This window comes from Scomber scombrus, chromosome 17, assembly GCF_963691925.1.
Source record: "Scomber scombrus chromosome 17, fScoSco1.1, whole genome shotgun sequence".
In the NCBI taxonomy this organism is placed as follows: Eukaryota; Metazoa; Chordata; class Actinopteri; order Scombriformes; family Scombridae; genus Scomber; species Scomber scombrus.
The window spans coordinates 15,893,769-15,911,494 of record NC_084986.1 but is presented as its reverse complement, the minus strand read 5'-3'; the positions used below and the strand labels follow the sequence as shown (position 1 = coordinate 15,911,494).

Below are 17,726 nucleotides of genomic sequence, written 5' to 3'. Positions count from 1 at the left end.
TAGAGAATGAATACTACTGATACTGGTGATCCCTGACTTTCACTCTAGTGCCACCAGCAGATTGACATTTTAGTTTTTTTAGCGAAATGTAGCAACAACTACTGAAACATGGTGCACACGTTCACGTCCCTCGCAGTATATATTGTAACAATTTCAGTGATGCCTTCATTTTTAATCTAGCACCAGTACTTGCTACATTGCAATACTAATAACAATTTAAAGGTGGGGAATGTAGGGATTTCTGCAAGCATGACATTGTATTAAGTGCAACAAAAGCATGCATAAGTTGTATGATTGCTGTAAACATATTTTAGTTCTGGATCATTGCAGCATATGTGTCATTCTGTATTTAGCCAGCTGTCTTTTTGTCTTTTTTCGGTATTGGTGTGAGTTTCAGTATTGAGACGGCATTAAGTAGCCCGAACACTGAGCAGCCTTAATTCCATTAGCATGGATGAGTGGGCAGACAAAGTGCTGAGGTACGCTAGCCAGGTTATGCATGATGAAAAGGACAAGACACTGCTAAGTCAGGGAAACAGATGAGGTAATATGGCTCTTAGCAATGTCAAAACATTACTTCCCTGCTGTTCCATTACATTTCATATTTAACTATACTTCTCGCAATGAATCCCTTCTCCAGGTGCCCTTTAACGTGTCATGTTCAGTCGTATCTCTCTCCAACCCCTTTTCTTCTTTGCCTCACTCTTTAGTTGTGACATTTCTGTTGTGGCATGGGGAATGCAAGCTGTTTTATCCTTGCTATCTGTCTCTTCTATTGGTCTTCTGTTCGGTATTTTAGTAGGCAGAGAATTTTCATGATCTGTAACAAGGCTTGATGCACTAATGCAAGTTTTGCCCCCTCTCCTTTCTTCCTCTCTTCTCTTCTCCATCCAACTCCTGTAGGTAGCGGTGACGCAGCAGAAGGATGCCGTTAGTAAAGCGCACCATTGAGCCCAGGCACCTGTGCCACACAGTGCTGCCAAGGACCATCAAGAATGAGCTGGAGTGTGTGACTAACATCTCCTTGGCCAACGTCATCCGCCAGCTCAGCAGCCTCAGTGAGTAGAAGAGGGATATACACACACACACGCACACGCACACGCACATGCACACACACGCACGCACGCACACACACACACACACACACACACACACACACACACACACACACACACACACACACACACACACACACACAGTTATTTAAATGGACACACACAGCACACATACTGCTCACTATAATTTGATCAGCTGACCATTCGGCCATTATATACGGAGTCAGCCGTCTTTTCAGTCAGTTTTCATTCTATTCTGCCTATTTACTGAGAAATATTTCTACATTGCAGATATTACATGAAAAGACTCAGAAAACTATTTTTGACACATTTGATAATCCTCAGCACTCAAAATTGGTTTTCATGATTGCCTGCATTTAAGTTTATGTGGATTTAATTATACATTTTTGGAAAGACTAGTAAAGAGGATAAATAAGATATATCTTTTATGAACTTGTATTAGTTTTAAACACTAAAATGTACAATCCTTGAAGAAATACAGACATATTAAATATTTCAAGAAATTGCATATCATGGCAATTGTTCTTTTGGGATAATAACAAAGCCTGCAATCTAACAGATTTAAAGGATTTCAATATATTTGATAACTTTTCAGAATTATAAAATCCACTGCACAATTTTGGTATTCTTTACTAAAGCAAATTTAAAAATCTGCTTCATTAGTAATGACTTAACGTGGCATATTTTGGTTAGCATAGTCCTAATATAAAGCTGCGTTCAGGGGAAGGTAAGCAAAAACAGTATGTCATGCACCATATGGTCATGACTCATGAGCTATGTCATAAATTCTCTCAGATTTATAGAAGCTGAAGGGCTCTATTTTCCTGAAATAGGACGCAGGCGCAGATCCAAGTCTTAATTTCTGGCGTGTGGCACGTGTGGGTGAGGCCAACACAGTTTTGCAATTTTCACAACCATCAGCACTGGCGCACTCTGGGCTCAATGTGGAGGAGAGACTGAATACATTATTAGTGGGAAAATGCTTTATGTGCAGGTGGAGTCGAGGCAGGCTTCAATAATGACCAATCACATGTGCTTCTCTTATTCCTTTTAAACACAGCAACACGTGAAACGGGGGAGAAATGCTGAGTGAGGGAGAGAAATTAGTTCACCTCCGTGAAGCTCTTGAAGCCCCAAAATATACAGTCAGGACACCCCAAATATTTATATACATAAATTAAAATATGCTGGCAATTTTACAATGAAATTAAAGCTGATGTGTTCTAATGTGTGCTGCTGCTTATTTTGATCAAACAATTAATATAGGATAATTAATACATTTAAACTCCACAGTTTTACTCCTTCTCTGCATATTTGAAAGTTCTCATTTATGTTTTTAGGTGGATATAATATCCTTAAATAAGCAGATACAAAAATTGGGTTTGCAAATTTGCTGTTTAGTGTTTGAAAAGCGCAAAAGAGAACACACACACACACACACACGCACGCACACACACACACACACACACACACACAGCTGTCTACTGCTTATACATTTTGAGACTTCACTGTAAATGGCATAACTGAAAACTCACTGTAACAATCCTCATGACATGACAGAAAAAAACATTTAGATTCTCTTACTAGAGTTAAGTGTTACTTCAAATTATTTTATTGTTAAACTTGGAGTCTGTGAGTAACAGTTCCCCAGTCTGACATTTAAAAAAAGGCAGAACATTAATTACTGTTAATCCTGACTGATCCTGTCGCTGCATCGGAAGATTTAAATAATTAATGACATTTCTGCCGCTGCGCCATCCCTGTGTAAAATGATGAATAGTCCGTCCCTGAAATCAGAGACTGTAGATTAAACACACATATCATTCCTGCTGCTGTGTGATGAATACGTATTTCTGAATTCTCTTCATCACTGGATTATTCTCATGAAGATGATATTATTGGTTAGAATCTTCCTTAAGAATAAAATTGTGTTTTGATTTATCATATAAATCTGCCGTAGATGAAAAAATGTCACAACTATTATTTGCTATGTAAAGATATAGCGAAGTAATGGCATCCTGAGCAGAGAATAAGTCAAACTCACTGTGTGTGTTGTAGTCTGAGTCTCTCAGTTTTTTGTTTTGATAGCCAGTCCAGTCATGCATGCATGTTAGTGGACGAGTGCCTCTCTTTCCTCCCCACTGCCATCTCCAACATGATGGCCAGATCACAAATGTTCTCAAATTACAGCTAAACAGTACACTACAATGTGTTTCTGCAAACACCTGAGGCAAGAAAAAGGCAATGTAGGAACAGAATCTTGATCAATGCTTGATCGGCACTGCCTAGTTTATCAGTTTGATCTGAGTTTTGTTTAAAAATATAAAAAGCATATTCTGTGCCTGTGTGCGTGTGTTTTTTATGTGTGTTGCAGGTAAATATGCAGAAGACCTGTTTGGAGAGCTGTTCAATGAGGCCCACACCTTCTCTTTCCGGGTCAACTCCCTGCAGGAGCGCGTGGACCGCCTCTCTATCAGCGTCACACAGCTGGACCCCAAAGAGGAGGAATGTGAGTACCATAGCCACCCACACACACACACACACAGACACACACACACACACACACACACACACACCCTTTGCCTCTTTCTTTTAAACTTTACCCCTGAGTCACACCTTTACCTCTCCAGTTTTCATCTGTGTTGCTGCACTAAATTGGATGTGCACTTGTAGATGTGTGTGTGCGTGTGTGTGTGTGTGTACACAGTGTGCTCGTCCTGCCCCCCTCCAGTGTTAATGGCTGTTATTAGAGGAAAAGGCAGCTATTAAATGGTATCATTTTTCATCCCCAGTAGCACAACTTATATTAGAAACCTTCTGCCAGAGTTTTGCTTTGGCTGGATGCTCGTTTACCCACTAAAGGCCTTTTCTTTGTAGGGAGAAATTGGATCTATGATCAGGCTATATCTGTTGTGAGCAAATAATAAAAAGGAATGCGATAATCTGCGGGTGAGGGGAGGCGGGATGGCAGGGTAACGCAGTTGGAGGAGAGTGCAGTGGGTGCGAAGTAAAAAGAGAGAGAATCACAGCAGTGTAATGCCATGCTCCAAGGCGCCGTATCGATTTCCCATGGACCAGCAGTGTGTTTACGGCTTTGCACAATGCTACTCTAACTGTTTCCTTGTCACTGAGAAGGAGACAGTAAAACGCTTGCTGGGTTGTACTCGCACTGCTTATGGCTTTTCCGTGAATGCAAGCAAAGGCTTTGTCACCATTTTTACAAGGCAATGAATCGCTTCTTAGTTTTGTGCAGAGTCGCGAGTTTGTGTTTTAAACGCCTTCCAGGTCAAGATAACTCACAGATTTTTCATCCTGATCTTCCTTTTTGTTCTGTGCTCAATTTGTTTCCATTCTCTGAGTTGCTATGCACCCTGTCATATTACCTGTCCTCCTCCTCCACCTGCCATGCTCTGACTATTTTTTGCTTCCTCTCCCTACTCTCCACTGCTTTCCCCTCCTTGTCTTCACCCTGTCCACATACTGTAGCTGGGCTAATTCAATAATTGTGTGTTTGATCTGATTGTGAAAGTCTATGCAGGGTGTCTCTGGTCACTGGTAAGTGAGTCCAAATTATCCTTCAGAAATTGATGGTCACACACCGCCTGACATACTCTTTCAATTCTCCCCACCTAGCGTGTCTGAGTGGTGTTATTGCGTGCTCTGCCCAACGACACATGGAACACTTTCTGTTTTTCTCAGATCTTAACTTCATAAAGAAATGATCAACATTACTTTGGATAAGAGAAAAGAAACAAACATGTTCACCTAAGAGGTAAATTGAAATCGCGCCAATTTTATATCGAATTTAGGAACAGGAAAAAGCTATTGCAATGACGCACATTGAACATAGTTTGAATAATGTCATTGCTTTGCAAAAACAAGTAACTATAGCATTGGTTTCAGAGTTTTTCTTAGAAAAGTTGTTAAGTCCAGTGGGTGTGGCGTGCGTGCACAGTGTAGCCGAGTGAGACGTCTGTCCTCCCTCCTGCTCTCTGCTGTAAACACAAATAGCTGCTAGCGAGCAGCTGCTCTCATGTCTCTCTGGGTCTCGTGCTTGTTTTCAGCAAAAAACTCTCCCGCTCAGCCTGCTCTCAGATGGTAGCAGTGTTGTTTTCGTCAACGATGACGAAATCATTTCGTTGACGCCACTTTTTTTCACGACGATAACGAGACGGTGACGAGATAAACATAGCTCTCTGATGACGAAAACATGACGAGACGTGTGTGAGTTTTCGTTGACGAGACGAGAATGGACGAAAATGTTAGTGTGTGATCTGTCAGACGTTTAAAATGCATGACATTTCTCCTTATTGTGTGTGTCAATTAAAACCTAAAAAGTATCTGCTGCTGCCTACAGTCCAACCTTGTTTGGTCACGCCCACCACCTGGCGTGCAGCGCACAACGTGCTCAACACGTCACACTGTTGTTACTCATCAGACAATGGACCATGATGGCGGCGGCAGTTTCAACACATGGGCTCGGTGGTCGCAAAGGTACAGACGAAATATGGGTGTATTTTAAATATAACCCAGCAGATAATAAAACAGAGTGTATTGTGAAGGAAGACGGTGACAAATGTGGCCACAAAGTAGGCGGAAAAAATACGACCAACCTTAAGCGGCACCTTAAGGCTCGCCACAAGGATATTGTTTTATATATTTTTAATACACAATCCTTAGATCAGAAATTTGAACTTATAGATCTGCTGCTATTTTCACAATTTATGTGTGACACTGCCCAACAGCAATCTCCAATACTTATTGACCTAAATTAATTTGTTAAAAGACTATACTTATTTTTTCTGTTTTTTTTTTACTAAAACTAGACTAAAACCCTTTTGAGTTTTCGTCGACTAAAACTATCACATATAGAAGTGACTAAAATGTGACTAAAACTAATAAGCATTTTAGTCCAAAAGACTAAGACTAAGACTAAATCTAAGATGCTTGTCAAAAACAACACTGGATGGTAGGTGGTTTGCTCCGGTCCCTGCAGCCTCACCGTCACTCTCACTCTCTCACACTCTCTCTCTCTTTCTCTTTAAGTGTGGAACACATTTAAAAATACATTTTGTTTAAAGTCCCCAATGCTTAGGCCTGGCCCAGCAGGCTAATGGGCTTGCAATACACTGGCGGAAACCCTGGGTTACATCGGGGTGAAGGAGGGAGTAATTTTATAAGAAAATATTAGGAGAAATAGCGTATGATTTTCATATGAACAAATAGATCAGCCTGACTGGATACTGATCCAGTATCCTATGGCTTTAGGGCTGGCAGCGTAACTAACTAATTTATAGAGGGCTTTCTTCCTATTAGCTAAAGTGCTATCTTCTTCCTCTTTTGGTTGCGTAATGGTTGGCATATTTCCTTTGTGCCATAAATCGAGCCTTTATTTTGCTGTGAGATTATACCTGCTGGCAGACAGAATTGCATAGTGAAAGTGAGGCTAATAGGGAACCAGTCTAAACCACAGCGGTGTCATTATTCCATAATCATTACACTGTGCAATCAACATTTAACTCATAATGATAAGTTAAAGCAAAAAAGTTAATTAAATACACTTCTATGGAAGCACTTCGGGAAAAACCCAAGTAACAACAAAGACATTCATTGTATCATTTTGGCTGAAGGCTACTTGTTCATATTCCTGTGACACTTTAGAGTTCGTGTTTGTGAGCGGTTGTGTACGTCTGCATGTGTGCATGTGGTCCTCGGCTATCTCTACTCATAATTTTGCTCGGCTTTCCCTTTAGCCCGGAGTATTGGCTTGAGAGACAGCGGATAAGGATCAGCTCAGTTGCAGTTTAAGTGTGTGGTGGTGGGGGGCAGCCGAAGGGGTGGAGAGTAAGAAAGATGGAGGGATAGAGGGATGGGTCTGTAATACAGGGCACTGCAGCAAAAGCAGTGGAGTGTAAAAGGATTGTACCGCAGAATGTTCTGGGCCAGGTTTAAATGGCCTCATCTGCAGGTTACACAGATTTCCTCCACAGTTCAACTCCTCCACACTCATCTATAACCAAATGAAGTTTTCTTGTATATGTAAAAACTCCACTGTACTCCACTTTGTATTCATGATCTTTATTCAGGAGGATTTGTGAAGTCTAGAGACTGTAATGTCAAAGTAGTTCAGTAGTATGTGTTGACTGCTTCTAAGAAATGAAAAGTCAGATGAATGTGACAGTGGTGGGAGGGGTTTCCCGTGAATGCTACCCTACATCCCCCCACATCCGCGCTCTCTCTCTTAACGCTCTCAAATACACACCACTGTTTAAAACGTATGCTTTTAGCTCAAGCATATGACTTGCCTTGTAATTGTCCGTGTGGGTCTGTGGTCGGCAGAAGAGGAGGAGGAGGAGTGAAGGAGAGGGGAATGAGTGCAGGCTGGAATGGACCATAAATCAGGACTGTAGAGGGATGAAGATAGGAGGATGGGGGTTGGGTAGGATGGAGGAGAGTGGAGCACACTAAGTATTTTAAAAGATACTGCAACAAAACCCTGGACTAGTTTCTTTGAGGTTCTTTGAAACCCTTCATAACATTAAAATGTGGTTACTAACTGACAGATACACTATTGTACTTTCATGTCATTTCATGGAAGTAAATTGCTGCAGAAATGGTGTCTGATTCATATGTAAGTTACATTAAGCATATTAATAGGGGTGGACAATAGGAAAAAAAATATAGCTGCAATTATTACACCATTAATTTAAATTCAGTGTTTATATTTACTGAAATATGAATTGTTATAAAAGCTCAAATGCATTGGATTCCCATCTATTTAAATATTGGTTAATAATGAGTACATAACGAGTGGATAAATATATTAAAAAATGCTTGCCAACATGAAATTGTTTGCTGAATGGGATTATGTCATACTATAGTTAAATGAAGAAACAACACATTCTACTAATTCATTGTCCGGCTGTACATTGTTTCTGTAATCTAGAGCACATTGATATTAGATCAATAGAGGGATAATCACCAACTGTGAAAGGCAGCAGCAGTGAAGTGCTGTTATTTCCTGAGATCATCACAAAGGGGCTGGGAGAAGAAATGATAGCTGAACATGAGACACTTTATTGTAAAAGAACCCTGACGTATAATAAAACATTGATTACTATTAATTATTATTACAAATGCTAGCCGCAGAAATTCTGAATAACTATATATTCAAACTTTAACAGATGTCTAACAAGCACCTTTCATAAAGGAATACTTAATCAATCAGTTTATCTAACAAATAAAACACTGAAAATGACAGAAAACTGGAGCTATATGGTTTTAATTGGGCAGCAACACTAAAACAACTGACTGTTTTATCATTCAAAGGCTATATTTAAAAGTGCGTTTACATATCAGACATACTGTATGTGACGAATGGAAAAGTGTGACTTCGGTATCGGGTATGAAAATGAGTCACAGTCGGGAAATATCTGCACCTCTCAGCTCTGTTTGGTGGCTTACACAGATATGAGTCATTGGTAGACTTCCAGGATTCACACTGAAGTGAATTATGTTTTCAGAGCGGAGCATTAAGGACACTGAATGTAAGATGGTGGAAGACATGAAAGATGTTTAGTTGAAGGTCAGAGAGATGTGTGATGGGTAGATGGCCAGAATGATGTATGCAGTGTCATTGGTGGTGCAGTGCTTGAGGTCAAAAGTGCTTCATCACGTGAATTTATGCACATTCAATCTGATCCACACACACACTCACCTTGCCCATACCCTTCCTACACCAAAGCCTTTAAAAGGGTATCGCCCCTCACTTTGCCCTTTAGGCCTCGCTCACCACTCCCCTTCCTCTTTTCTCTCCTGATCGCTAACTCCCCTCCTACACCTCCTCCGTCTTTGTTGTCCTCTTCAGCCCTCTCTCATCTCTCTGATTGATCTCTGCTCTCCCTCCATCTTGCATGGATGCTATTTGTGTCCTGTCAGGCTCTCTTCCCCTATCACTCTAGCTAGCCAAACTAATGGCCTGTATCCCCTATTTAATGTCACAGTTATATCACCACATTGGCTGCAGGCCATTATGGAAGGCCACAAAGCCACCGTGAGTCCCTCTGGCCTCTTAACGGTTTCTTTATGTACTCCATAGTCTCTCTGTTGCCCTCTTTTTCTATTAGTCCTTCTGTGTCTCTGATTCTCCCTCTCCACATCCAATAAAGAGTTTCTTTTCCTTCTATCGCCAATTCTTCTTTCTATGAGTCTCTCACAAGGCATTTTGATCTTTCGGTGTTTACAATCTCTATTTTCCTTAGATTTTGTCTTTTTCTGCCTTTTAACCCTCCTTCATTCTTATTTTCTCTTGCACTTGCTCCACTCCTTTCCTTCCCCCTCCATGTCTCTCTCTCTATCTCTCTCTCTCTCTCTCTCTCTCTCTCTCTCTCTCTCTCTCTCTCTCTCTCTCTCTCTCTCTCTTTGTCTCCCTCTATTAAGGTCTATTCAAATAGACTGGCAACACTTACCAAAGTGGTACCTGTAAGTAAAAGGCAGACTATTAAACTACAAAAGAGATGAAGCCTCTCCTTTTCTCTGAAAGTCCTACTTGTTATTTGCAATCTTTGTTATCCTCTGTGATTAGAATGGAAAGACTGTCATGGAGCGGTGAGATGAGATTTAAAGGCACTTTGAATTTCAAATGATCTGGTTTACTGATGTTTACACACATCTCAGAGTCTCAGCTCGTGTGGCGGCGTGTCTTCTTACGAGATTCAGTGTGTTGATGTGCTTCCTTTCCCTCATATGTGCACACTGTACTTACATTTCTCATTTACACATTTGGTTAGGCACAGGAGTGACTGATAATGGTCTATGTCATGTTATGCAGTGTCAATAAATATCGTAAAGTACATTTTCTAGATAAACATTTACACTGTTCATGTATAAAATATGGTTAATCCAGCCTGACAAATTATGGTACATTTCTCTCATGTGGATTCTTGCAGCTATGTGCACATGGAAATCTGAATTTGAGCTTACGGTAGTTTATCCAAAAGCACCATTAAGGAAGACCTGCGAGCAGATGTAGAAAACACTGATACAACTTCTGAGGATCTTTCTGAAGTCCAAACCAAAATGGTGATGATATGCGTGCAGTTCCTCCACAGCAGTAACTCACAACACAACTGTGAATACTAATACGATGTCCCAACAGTGATTGCAGACAGAGGGCATGTATTCTGCAAAGTGAAGTTCTTTTCACTTTTAAACACCCTCTCTCAAGAACAACACAAGGCTTACTATGTTTACTCTTGCACTGCTGCACAAGACTGGTGATTTACAATGTTTAGCAATTCAAGAGGGAGAACATTCGGCTAGATTCTGGGACAGGGAGAGGACAAATGAAACACAGAGGACAAACAATAAAACAAGCTAAAGACAGGAGGGGTGGAAAAGAGATGGTTCAAAAACTGAGGGAAAAACATTAGGAAAGGGTGATTTAGGGCTGCAAGAGGAAGCAAGCAGGAGGGGAAATATAGGGCAACATTTGCATCAAAGTACAACAGAAGAGAGAGAGACTTGCCTGCATGCTAAAAGACAGCCTGGCCTCTGCCTTTTCTTATCTACAGTGCCTGTGTAGGACTGCATTTCTATGAGGCAGGGGGGATGAAAAGAGGGAAGAGGGAAAACATTGTTTTCCTGAAACTTTGAGGGAAGCTGAAGAAGACAGGTGTGTGTGTGTGTGTGTGTGTGTGTGTGTGTGTGTGTGTGTGTGTGTGTGTGTGTGTGTGTGTGTGTGTGTGTGTGTGTGTGTGTGTGTGTGTGTGTGTGTGTGTGTGTGTACTTCCTCACCTCTCTTTGGTTGAGGGTGTCTTAGCTAGATGCTATCTGTCTTAGAGAAAGATATGAGAGGGAGAGATAAACTATCCAACACCCATTTACTGATAAGAACCTTGACAGTCCGGGATCAGAGGCTGCCACTGCACACGGTGCCACACAACCTGACACACACACACACACACACACACACACACATTCACTCACAAATGTGTACACACTCACATTTTTCTCATTAGCTTAAATGTCTTCTCTAAATGGGTGTAATTGGTAGTTCAGCTGAATAAGTGACATTTTGTAATTAGGATGTAGAACATCATGTTAGGATATCCATCTGCGTGTGTGTGCGTGGGTGTGTGTGCCCACATTGATTAGTGAAGTGTGTCTCTCTCAGCGCTCAGTGTTGCTTGGCAGAGGTTTATAGGTGCCTCACTCCGCATGGTATGCACTCTGACACACACTTCTGTAGTGCCTCTCTCTTGTTTGTCGCTTTTGCACCTACTTGTCACACCATCTGACAGCCCTCTGCTCTCCCTAAATGCACTGGGGCAGCAGAGCACAGTGCTTTTGCTCAACATAAAACACTCAGCAACACCAAATTGACACTCGCTGGTTGGCCAGTGGCTACTTCTGGCCCTGGCAGGGTGTTATGTGTCTAAAACGGTCTACTCTGAAGATCTGTTTTGTACATTTGCGAGCAGTGAGAGGTGGAGTGTTGACATCAGCTCCAGGTGTACTTTCCTGACCTTCGCTCTAACCTTTTTGTGGAAAATGGCAAACCAAAAAGGGAAATATCCCACAGGGATCACTAAAGCATCACTTTAATGTTCATATCTCCTTTACCACATCATCATCCCTTACCCTCTCTAATCTTCTCATCTTGGGGGGAAAAAAAGACTTCAGCTTCTTAGATCTCACTATTTCTCCTACTTACCCCTGACATTTCTCTCCTCTGTGATCACAGTGATCAGTGTAATTGTCATGCCACTGTGGCTATGTCTTTGATTTTTTTTGCCTTCTTATCATTAGTCACTTCTTATGTTGCTGAACTAAAAACTCAAATTTGCTTTATTGCACTCCCTGATACAAACATGAATTAAATAAAGGATCATTCTGTTTTATTACAACTTTTGTTTTGCATAAAAATTCTCATTGGTAATAATAAGATTGTACTTACCAAGTTAATTACTGACATATTGGAATGCTACAACATGCACGACTAAGTCAAATTAGGCAAAAAAAGATTAGCAGTCAGACAAAAATGCAGGTCTTAATCAAACCTCCAGGTTAGTCAAATTTAGCAGAGAAAAATAAGGCAAATAGTAAAGCTATTATCAAAACTGTGTTGTGATTACAAACATTGCAGTTTACATACTCACTTCCTGTTTCAACTTTGGCATACTGTGTTACCATAGTTGCATTTGTGTAGTTGCATAGTTGCATCTTCCTCTGTAATAAGAAGTTATTAATGACATTATTGGTGTGCTCATGTTTCAGTCTTAACCTAAATAATCTAAGACATTCTTCATCACCAGTCATCTGACTCCTCATGTTTATTTGTTCCTTAGTTGTTCAACTTTGTGGCACCAGTTTTGCATTGTTCTCAGATTTAGTCCCTTAAATTAGTTTCAGTACATTATCATAAGAATTGAAATGATGTCCCGAGTTGTAATGCTCATGTTCCTTAGCATTCTAACAAAGAACAATGACAATTTTTTCCAACACTGAATAAATAACTAAAAACAATTAAAGCTATGGTTGTAAATATTGGCAGCCTGTTTTTCTACAAATAAACAAACAAAAAAAAGATGAATAAGTGAATCCAGTGAATCCAGTGAAACGCCCTTCTTTAGAAAAAAACGCCCTTCTTTAGAAAAAGCACGAAGAAGAGAAATGTATGTGGAACAATGCCAGTGAGAAGGACAAGCAGCAAGTACGTCTATTGTTCTTCTGATTCTGGGAAATATAATGCTAATTTCAGTAAGCCATAATACTACCTTTAGACTAACTGCAAATCTTCCTGAGTCACAGTCACATTTATCACAGATACATTAGTGTACAAAAATCATAAATACTGTCCTTTAACACCTCTGGCTGAGACCAGGTTTCTGCACCTCTCTCATGTGATTCGTGGCTCATGCCTTTACGTTTTTCCTCGTAAAAATCACACCGTATGTTTATATCTGTTTTTGTTGTTTCTCTATATCACTGCCCTCCTATTTATTTCTGTCCTGTTTCCATACTCCTGCCTTAGTCTTATTTTGTCCCTCTTAATATTCTCTGGTCTCCTCTCTGTCTCCCACAGTGTTACTTACCAAACCTTGGCTCGCTGACAGTGTTTGTTAATAATGAGACGACTGTGCCTTAGGTGGCTGGCCCTTCTCTACACTGAGAGTCTGTGGAAGTCATTAACCAGCTGTACTACTGCAATGTAGACTAGTGGATGGTCTTATCTGGGCCTTTTTATAGTACAATGACAAAAATGTGTCCCATTTTTTGATGGGATCTGTTGATTTCTGTCATTTCTGGATATAGTTTAAGTGTTGGACTCTATGCTATCACATTGTTTTGTGTGTGGTAGAAAGGCTAATAACAGAAGACTATAACAATACTTTTTCTGTATGCCACATGACTTTTTCAGTCTTCCCCTGGGCAACAGGGAAGTGTATCCATTTGTCACTCCCTCCTGTATAATTCAGATCTGGTTGCAACGCTTTGGATTTCTGTCCAAGACTTGCAGTTTCTTCCCTGCCCTACCAGATTGAGGGCTAGCATTTGTGTGGTTTGTTTCTCTCTTCCCCTCAGCAATTTCACCAACCTGTCTTTGTGAGTGCTTCAGCTGTGCCACATTGATTTTCTTCTGTTATTCTTCTTGCCCTCTGAAAATGTCAGCTGTTCCTTTATGGAAGAAGGTCAATTATTCCCAAAGTCACTGACAGACGACCTTAACCTAGCTTAGCCAAGCCGAACCATTGTGTAGGTTTTGCTTTCAGGGGGAAATAGAAATTAGCCAATTAGGACAACAATGTAGCGTCAGCCCGAGAGAAGATGATTAGTGGCTTCTATTAGGTTTAGTACTCCGTAATGTTGAATGTGACTGTTTGAGTGATGATGTCAATGTCGATTTTGATGTTAATAATGATGAGATGATGGTAATCATTGTGTTCATGACTACAGACATGAAAGAGACAGAGAGTCTGTTGGTTGGTATGTGTTGGTTGGTAAGGATACATTGTGGGAAAGTACAACCAAAGAGCAAAGAGAGTCTTAAACTGAACCTCATTTTCTCTCAGGCATATTTTACAAAGAATCTGACAAAATGATAATAACCTTTGATCTTCTCCTCTGTCCTCCCCTTTCTCTCCATCCTTCCATCCGTTCTGCAGTGTCTCTTCAGGACATCACCATGAGGAAGGCTTTCAGGAGCTCCACTATTCAGGACCAGCAGCTGTTTGACCGCAAGTCGCTGCCCATCCCACTGCAGGAGACCTTCCAGGCCTGCGAGCAGCCGCCGCCTCTCAACATCCTCTCCCCCTACAGGTCTGGATCCATGTTTTTTTCCTATCTCATGCTGCCCTGGAAAGACATTTTCAGAAAATGCTTAAGGGTTTACTGTGTATTATTGTGCTATTTATTTTTTGGGGGAAAAAAGTATGAGGAACACATTTCTCACAGTGTATGCTAAAATTGCATGAAAATACGCATTTAACAGCCTATTTTGGAAGTGAGATTTGTGATGAAGTTGTGCAATTGTTCCATTTTAATTAAAGAATGTGAAAACTACACGTTTGTGTTTGAAAGCAGCCCAGCATGACTCTTAACTACATCTACTTTTACATATATTTGTCCCTTTCCATGCTCTGCTGTCATTTGTGTTTTATTGATGGGCATAAAGAGAGACTGATTGCTGCCCAGTGTTTTAACACAAAGAACCTAAGTAGCCTAAATTCTGTCTGTTATTTGGCCTATTTATTAGTATTAAACTCCTGCCTGCAGCTATAAAAGCTTTTATTAAGCACAGCGGAGTGTTATTGATGGTCACACAACGCAACATAGGAAAGGTATCCTGAGCTTGAATAGCTGTAACCTCAGATTTAAAAAAAAAAACAACCATTGACTAGGTGTCAAGTTTAGAGTACGTTTGTGTGAATAATAGCATGCATGTTTTCAAACCCTTGCTGATTGCAGAGCGATGTGAAGATGCATATTACCTAAAAAATCTCTGCTAGTCAACACTCCATCCGTCTCTTTTATTTCTCTACCTTCTCACTTCTTTTTTCCCCCTCTCGCTCGATGTTTTCCTCCTCCAGCATCTTACAGGACCTGTGTCTGTCTAATCGTGTCAACCCGACTGAGCCAGTTGAAGGAGGTTACAGGCCAAACACAGTCTCTTTATTGTGTGTGTGTGTACTTATAGACACACACGCACACACACACTGTAGGGAGACAGGTGCAGGTGTAGGCTGTGGTATTTATATCTGTCGTGGGTGTGCTTTTAACTTCTGGGCCTTGACATGGCCTAGACCAAGCAAGAGGCAGGTGTGGGTGTCTGACTCATTGACTTTATTTCCCAACCTTATTCTAAATGTCTTGTTTTGTACCAGGTGACGGCTTCACCTCAGCTGTTATCCAGACAAGAAGATTTAACGCCCGTAGTTGAATTAGACATAAAAACCATGTTCATTGTAAGCCTGAAGGTCAGTGAGTGCATTCACCTCTCCCTCGATAACAGCTGTTAAGTTCAGCTATGTGTTATAGAGGACAGTGAATGGACAGTGTATGTGTGTTAATGTTAAGCTGGACATAGATGTATTAAAGCTCATAGTGTGTAGGCTTATATGTGACTCTTTCTGTACATCTGGGTTTCCTTTGTAGCCCAGAACTCAAATGAATTACAGCTCCCAGAGTTGTTTTGAACGGCATGGAGCAGCTGATTGAGCAAAGATTTCATTGTTCCGATTCTTAATTTAAAATACTGCCGGTTTTTTCATGTTTACAGTCCCTTCTCCCGTTTCTTCTCTCCCTCTCTCTTGTCCTCATCCCTCTGCTTGCTCTTACTCTCTCTCCTCTGCTCTCCTCCTCGCACATCACACCAGGAGGCTCCCTGGGACACCTCCCCCTCTGAGCACAGCTGCTATGCTTTCTCTCTCCCTATCTCTCTCTTCCTCTCACATACACTAAGCAAACACACACACACAAACACCCACCACAAATATGCACGGAGCGACTACCATGCATAATGATTTACATGATTTACACAGACACTCGAATGCTACCCGCAGTGCGTGCGTGCGTGCATACACACACACACACACACACACACACACACACACACACACACACACACACACACACACACACCACAGTAGCTCTCTCTTCACCCTTGCCTTATCCCATTGTTGAATTCTATTTTCTTCCCTTTGTTGTGTTGCATATCATTAAAGTTTCTGCTCTGCCTTTTGAAGCTTTTCTTTTTCATGTTCAGACTTCTTGCTCTTATCGGTGTTATCATCAAATAATTGCCTCCCATAGCGTGGCCGACTCTGAGTGAAGTTCAAGTTAGGACGACTGAATGGTCAGAATCCACCAGATATTTTTGGGTAATGAGTTTGAAAAGGAGACCTGAAATGCCCTTTCACATGGCCTTCAGACCTGTCTAGAAATGAGTTTGCGAAACACTGATAGTCTTCAGAGGAGATGTAGTTAATAGGTTGATTTGCATAACATATGTATAGTGTATTTTTACTAGTTTGCAGGAAATATGATTAAGGAAAGAGGTCATTCTAATTAATAGTGTGTGATCTTGCTAATCAAGCCATATGTAGATTGCCGTTTTTGCACATAGGAAATTGCTGTGTAATTCTGTGACTCAGATTGGCAGACTTTGTCAAACAGGATTGTTTGTGTTGTCCAGTCAAGTGGCTTCAGACCACTATGTACAGTGTGTTGATCCTGACCATAGTCTGTAAAAAAAAAAAAAAAAAAAAAAGTCAGTAACTGGTTTGTGGACTGCCGTTTTGAAGCCTCAAGTTTAAAACCAAAAGTCACTATATTTGGATTAGAGGTTGGAGCTGACCCTAACGCTAGCTGCCAGCTTGGTTAGCACGCTGTATTTACAGTCTATAGTTAACTGCAGTAATGCTAATGCTAATTTTTGCTAGTAAAAAACATGCTTAAAACTTCAGTTTAAGCTTAAGACTTGTGATTGAGACCATGAACTCATTAGAAAAACTGTTTACTGAGGCAATAAATAGAGCCGATACTGGATTTCTGGGGCCGATGCTAATACCGATATTAGGGGGTAATAAAATTAACTATATATTGACCGATAATCTTATTTATGCAGAATATATACAAAGGTTTTTTGGTTGTTGTTTTTTTGTTGTTGATGTTTTGTTTATTTTCATCCTCTCTATGCCGAGCTGAGGCAGCTCAGGAGCATGTTCAGCCACGTGCCTCACACTCAAAGCGCTTCAGGGCTCTTTCATACCATCACAGCTCCCATTACTAATAAGACTGAGGCTGTCCTTACTGTTTAATCCCAGGAACATTTCACACTTGTATACAGAATAAGGAATTTATGTATATTGCAGATTATATAGCCTAATTACAGATTATTTTAGAGATTGTTTATTTTATTAGTTTTTATTTTTTGTAACTTTTTTATTACTTTTGTAACTCAATAAAGTATACTTTACCGTACCTTACTTTTACAGTTTAACTATAAACTTTATTGTATAAAATGACTTTAGTGCACTGAAACAGTAAACTACACTAGGAATTTAATAATTATGAATAAAATAAAATTAAAAGGTGTATCAATACATATCTTTTATCGGTGATAGGCCAAAATCGGTCGATTATATCGTC

General features: G+C 40.5%; 1 protein-coding gene across 1 annotated transcript in view; it reads left to right on the top strand.

Moving 5' to 3' along the window:
• Positions 1-925: 925 nt before the first annotated feature.
• wasf1 (WASP family member 1) overlaps positions 926-17,726 on the top strand; it is a 34,603-nt gene continuing 17,802 nt past the window's right edge. The window contains exons 1-3 of the mRNA XM_062437341.1: positions 926-1,058; positions 3,451-3,585; positions 14,243-14,396. Of these exons, the coding sequence (XP_062293325.1) occupies positions 926-1,058; positions 3,451-3,585; positions 14,243-14,396 (422 nt within the window). The remainder of the gene's footprint in view (positions 1,059-3,450; positions 3,586-14,242; positions 14,397-17,726) is intronic.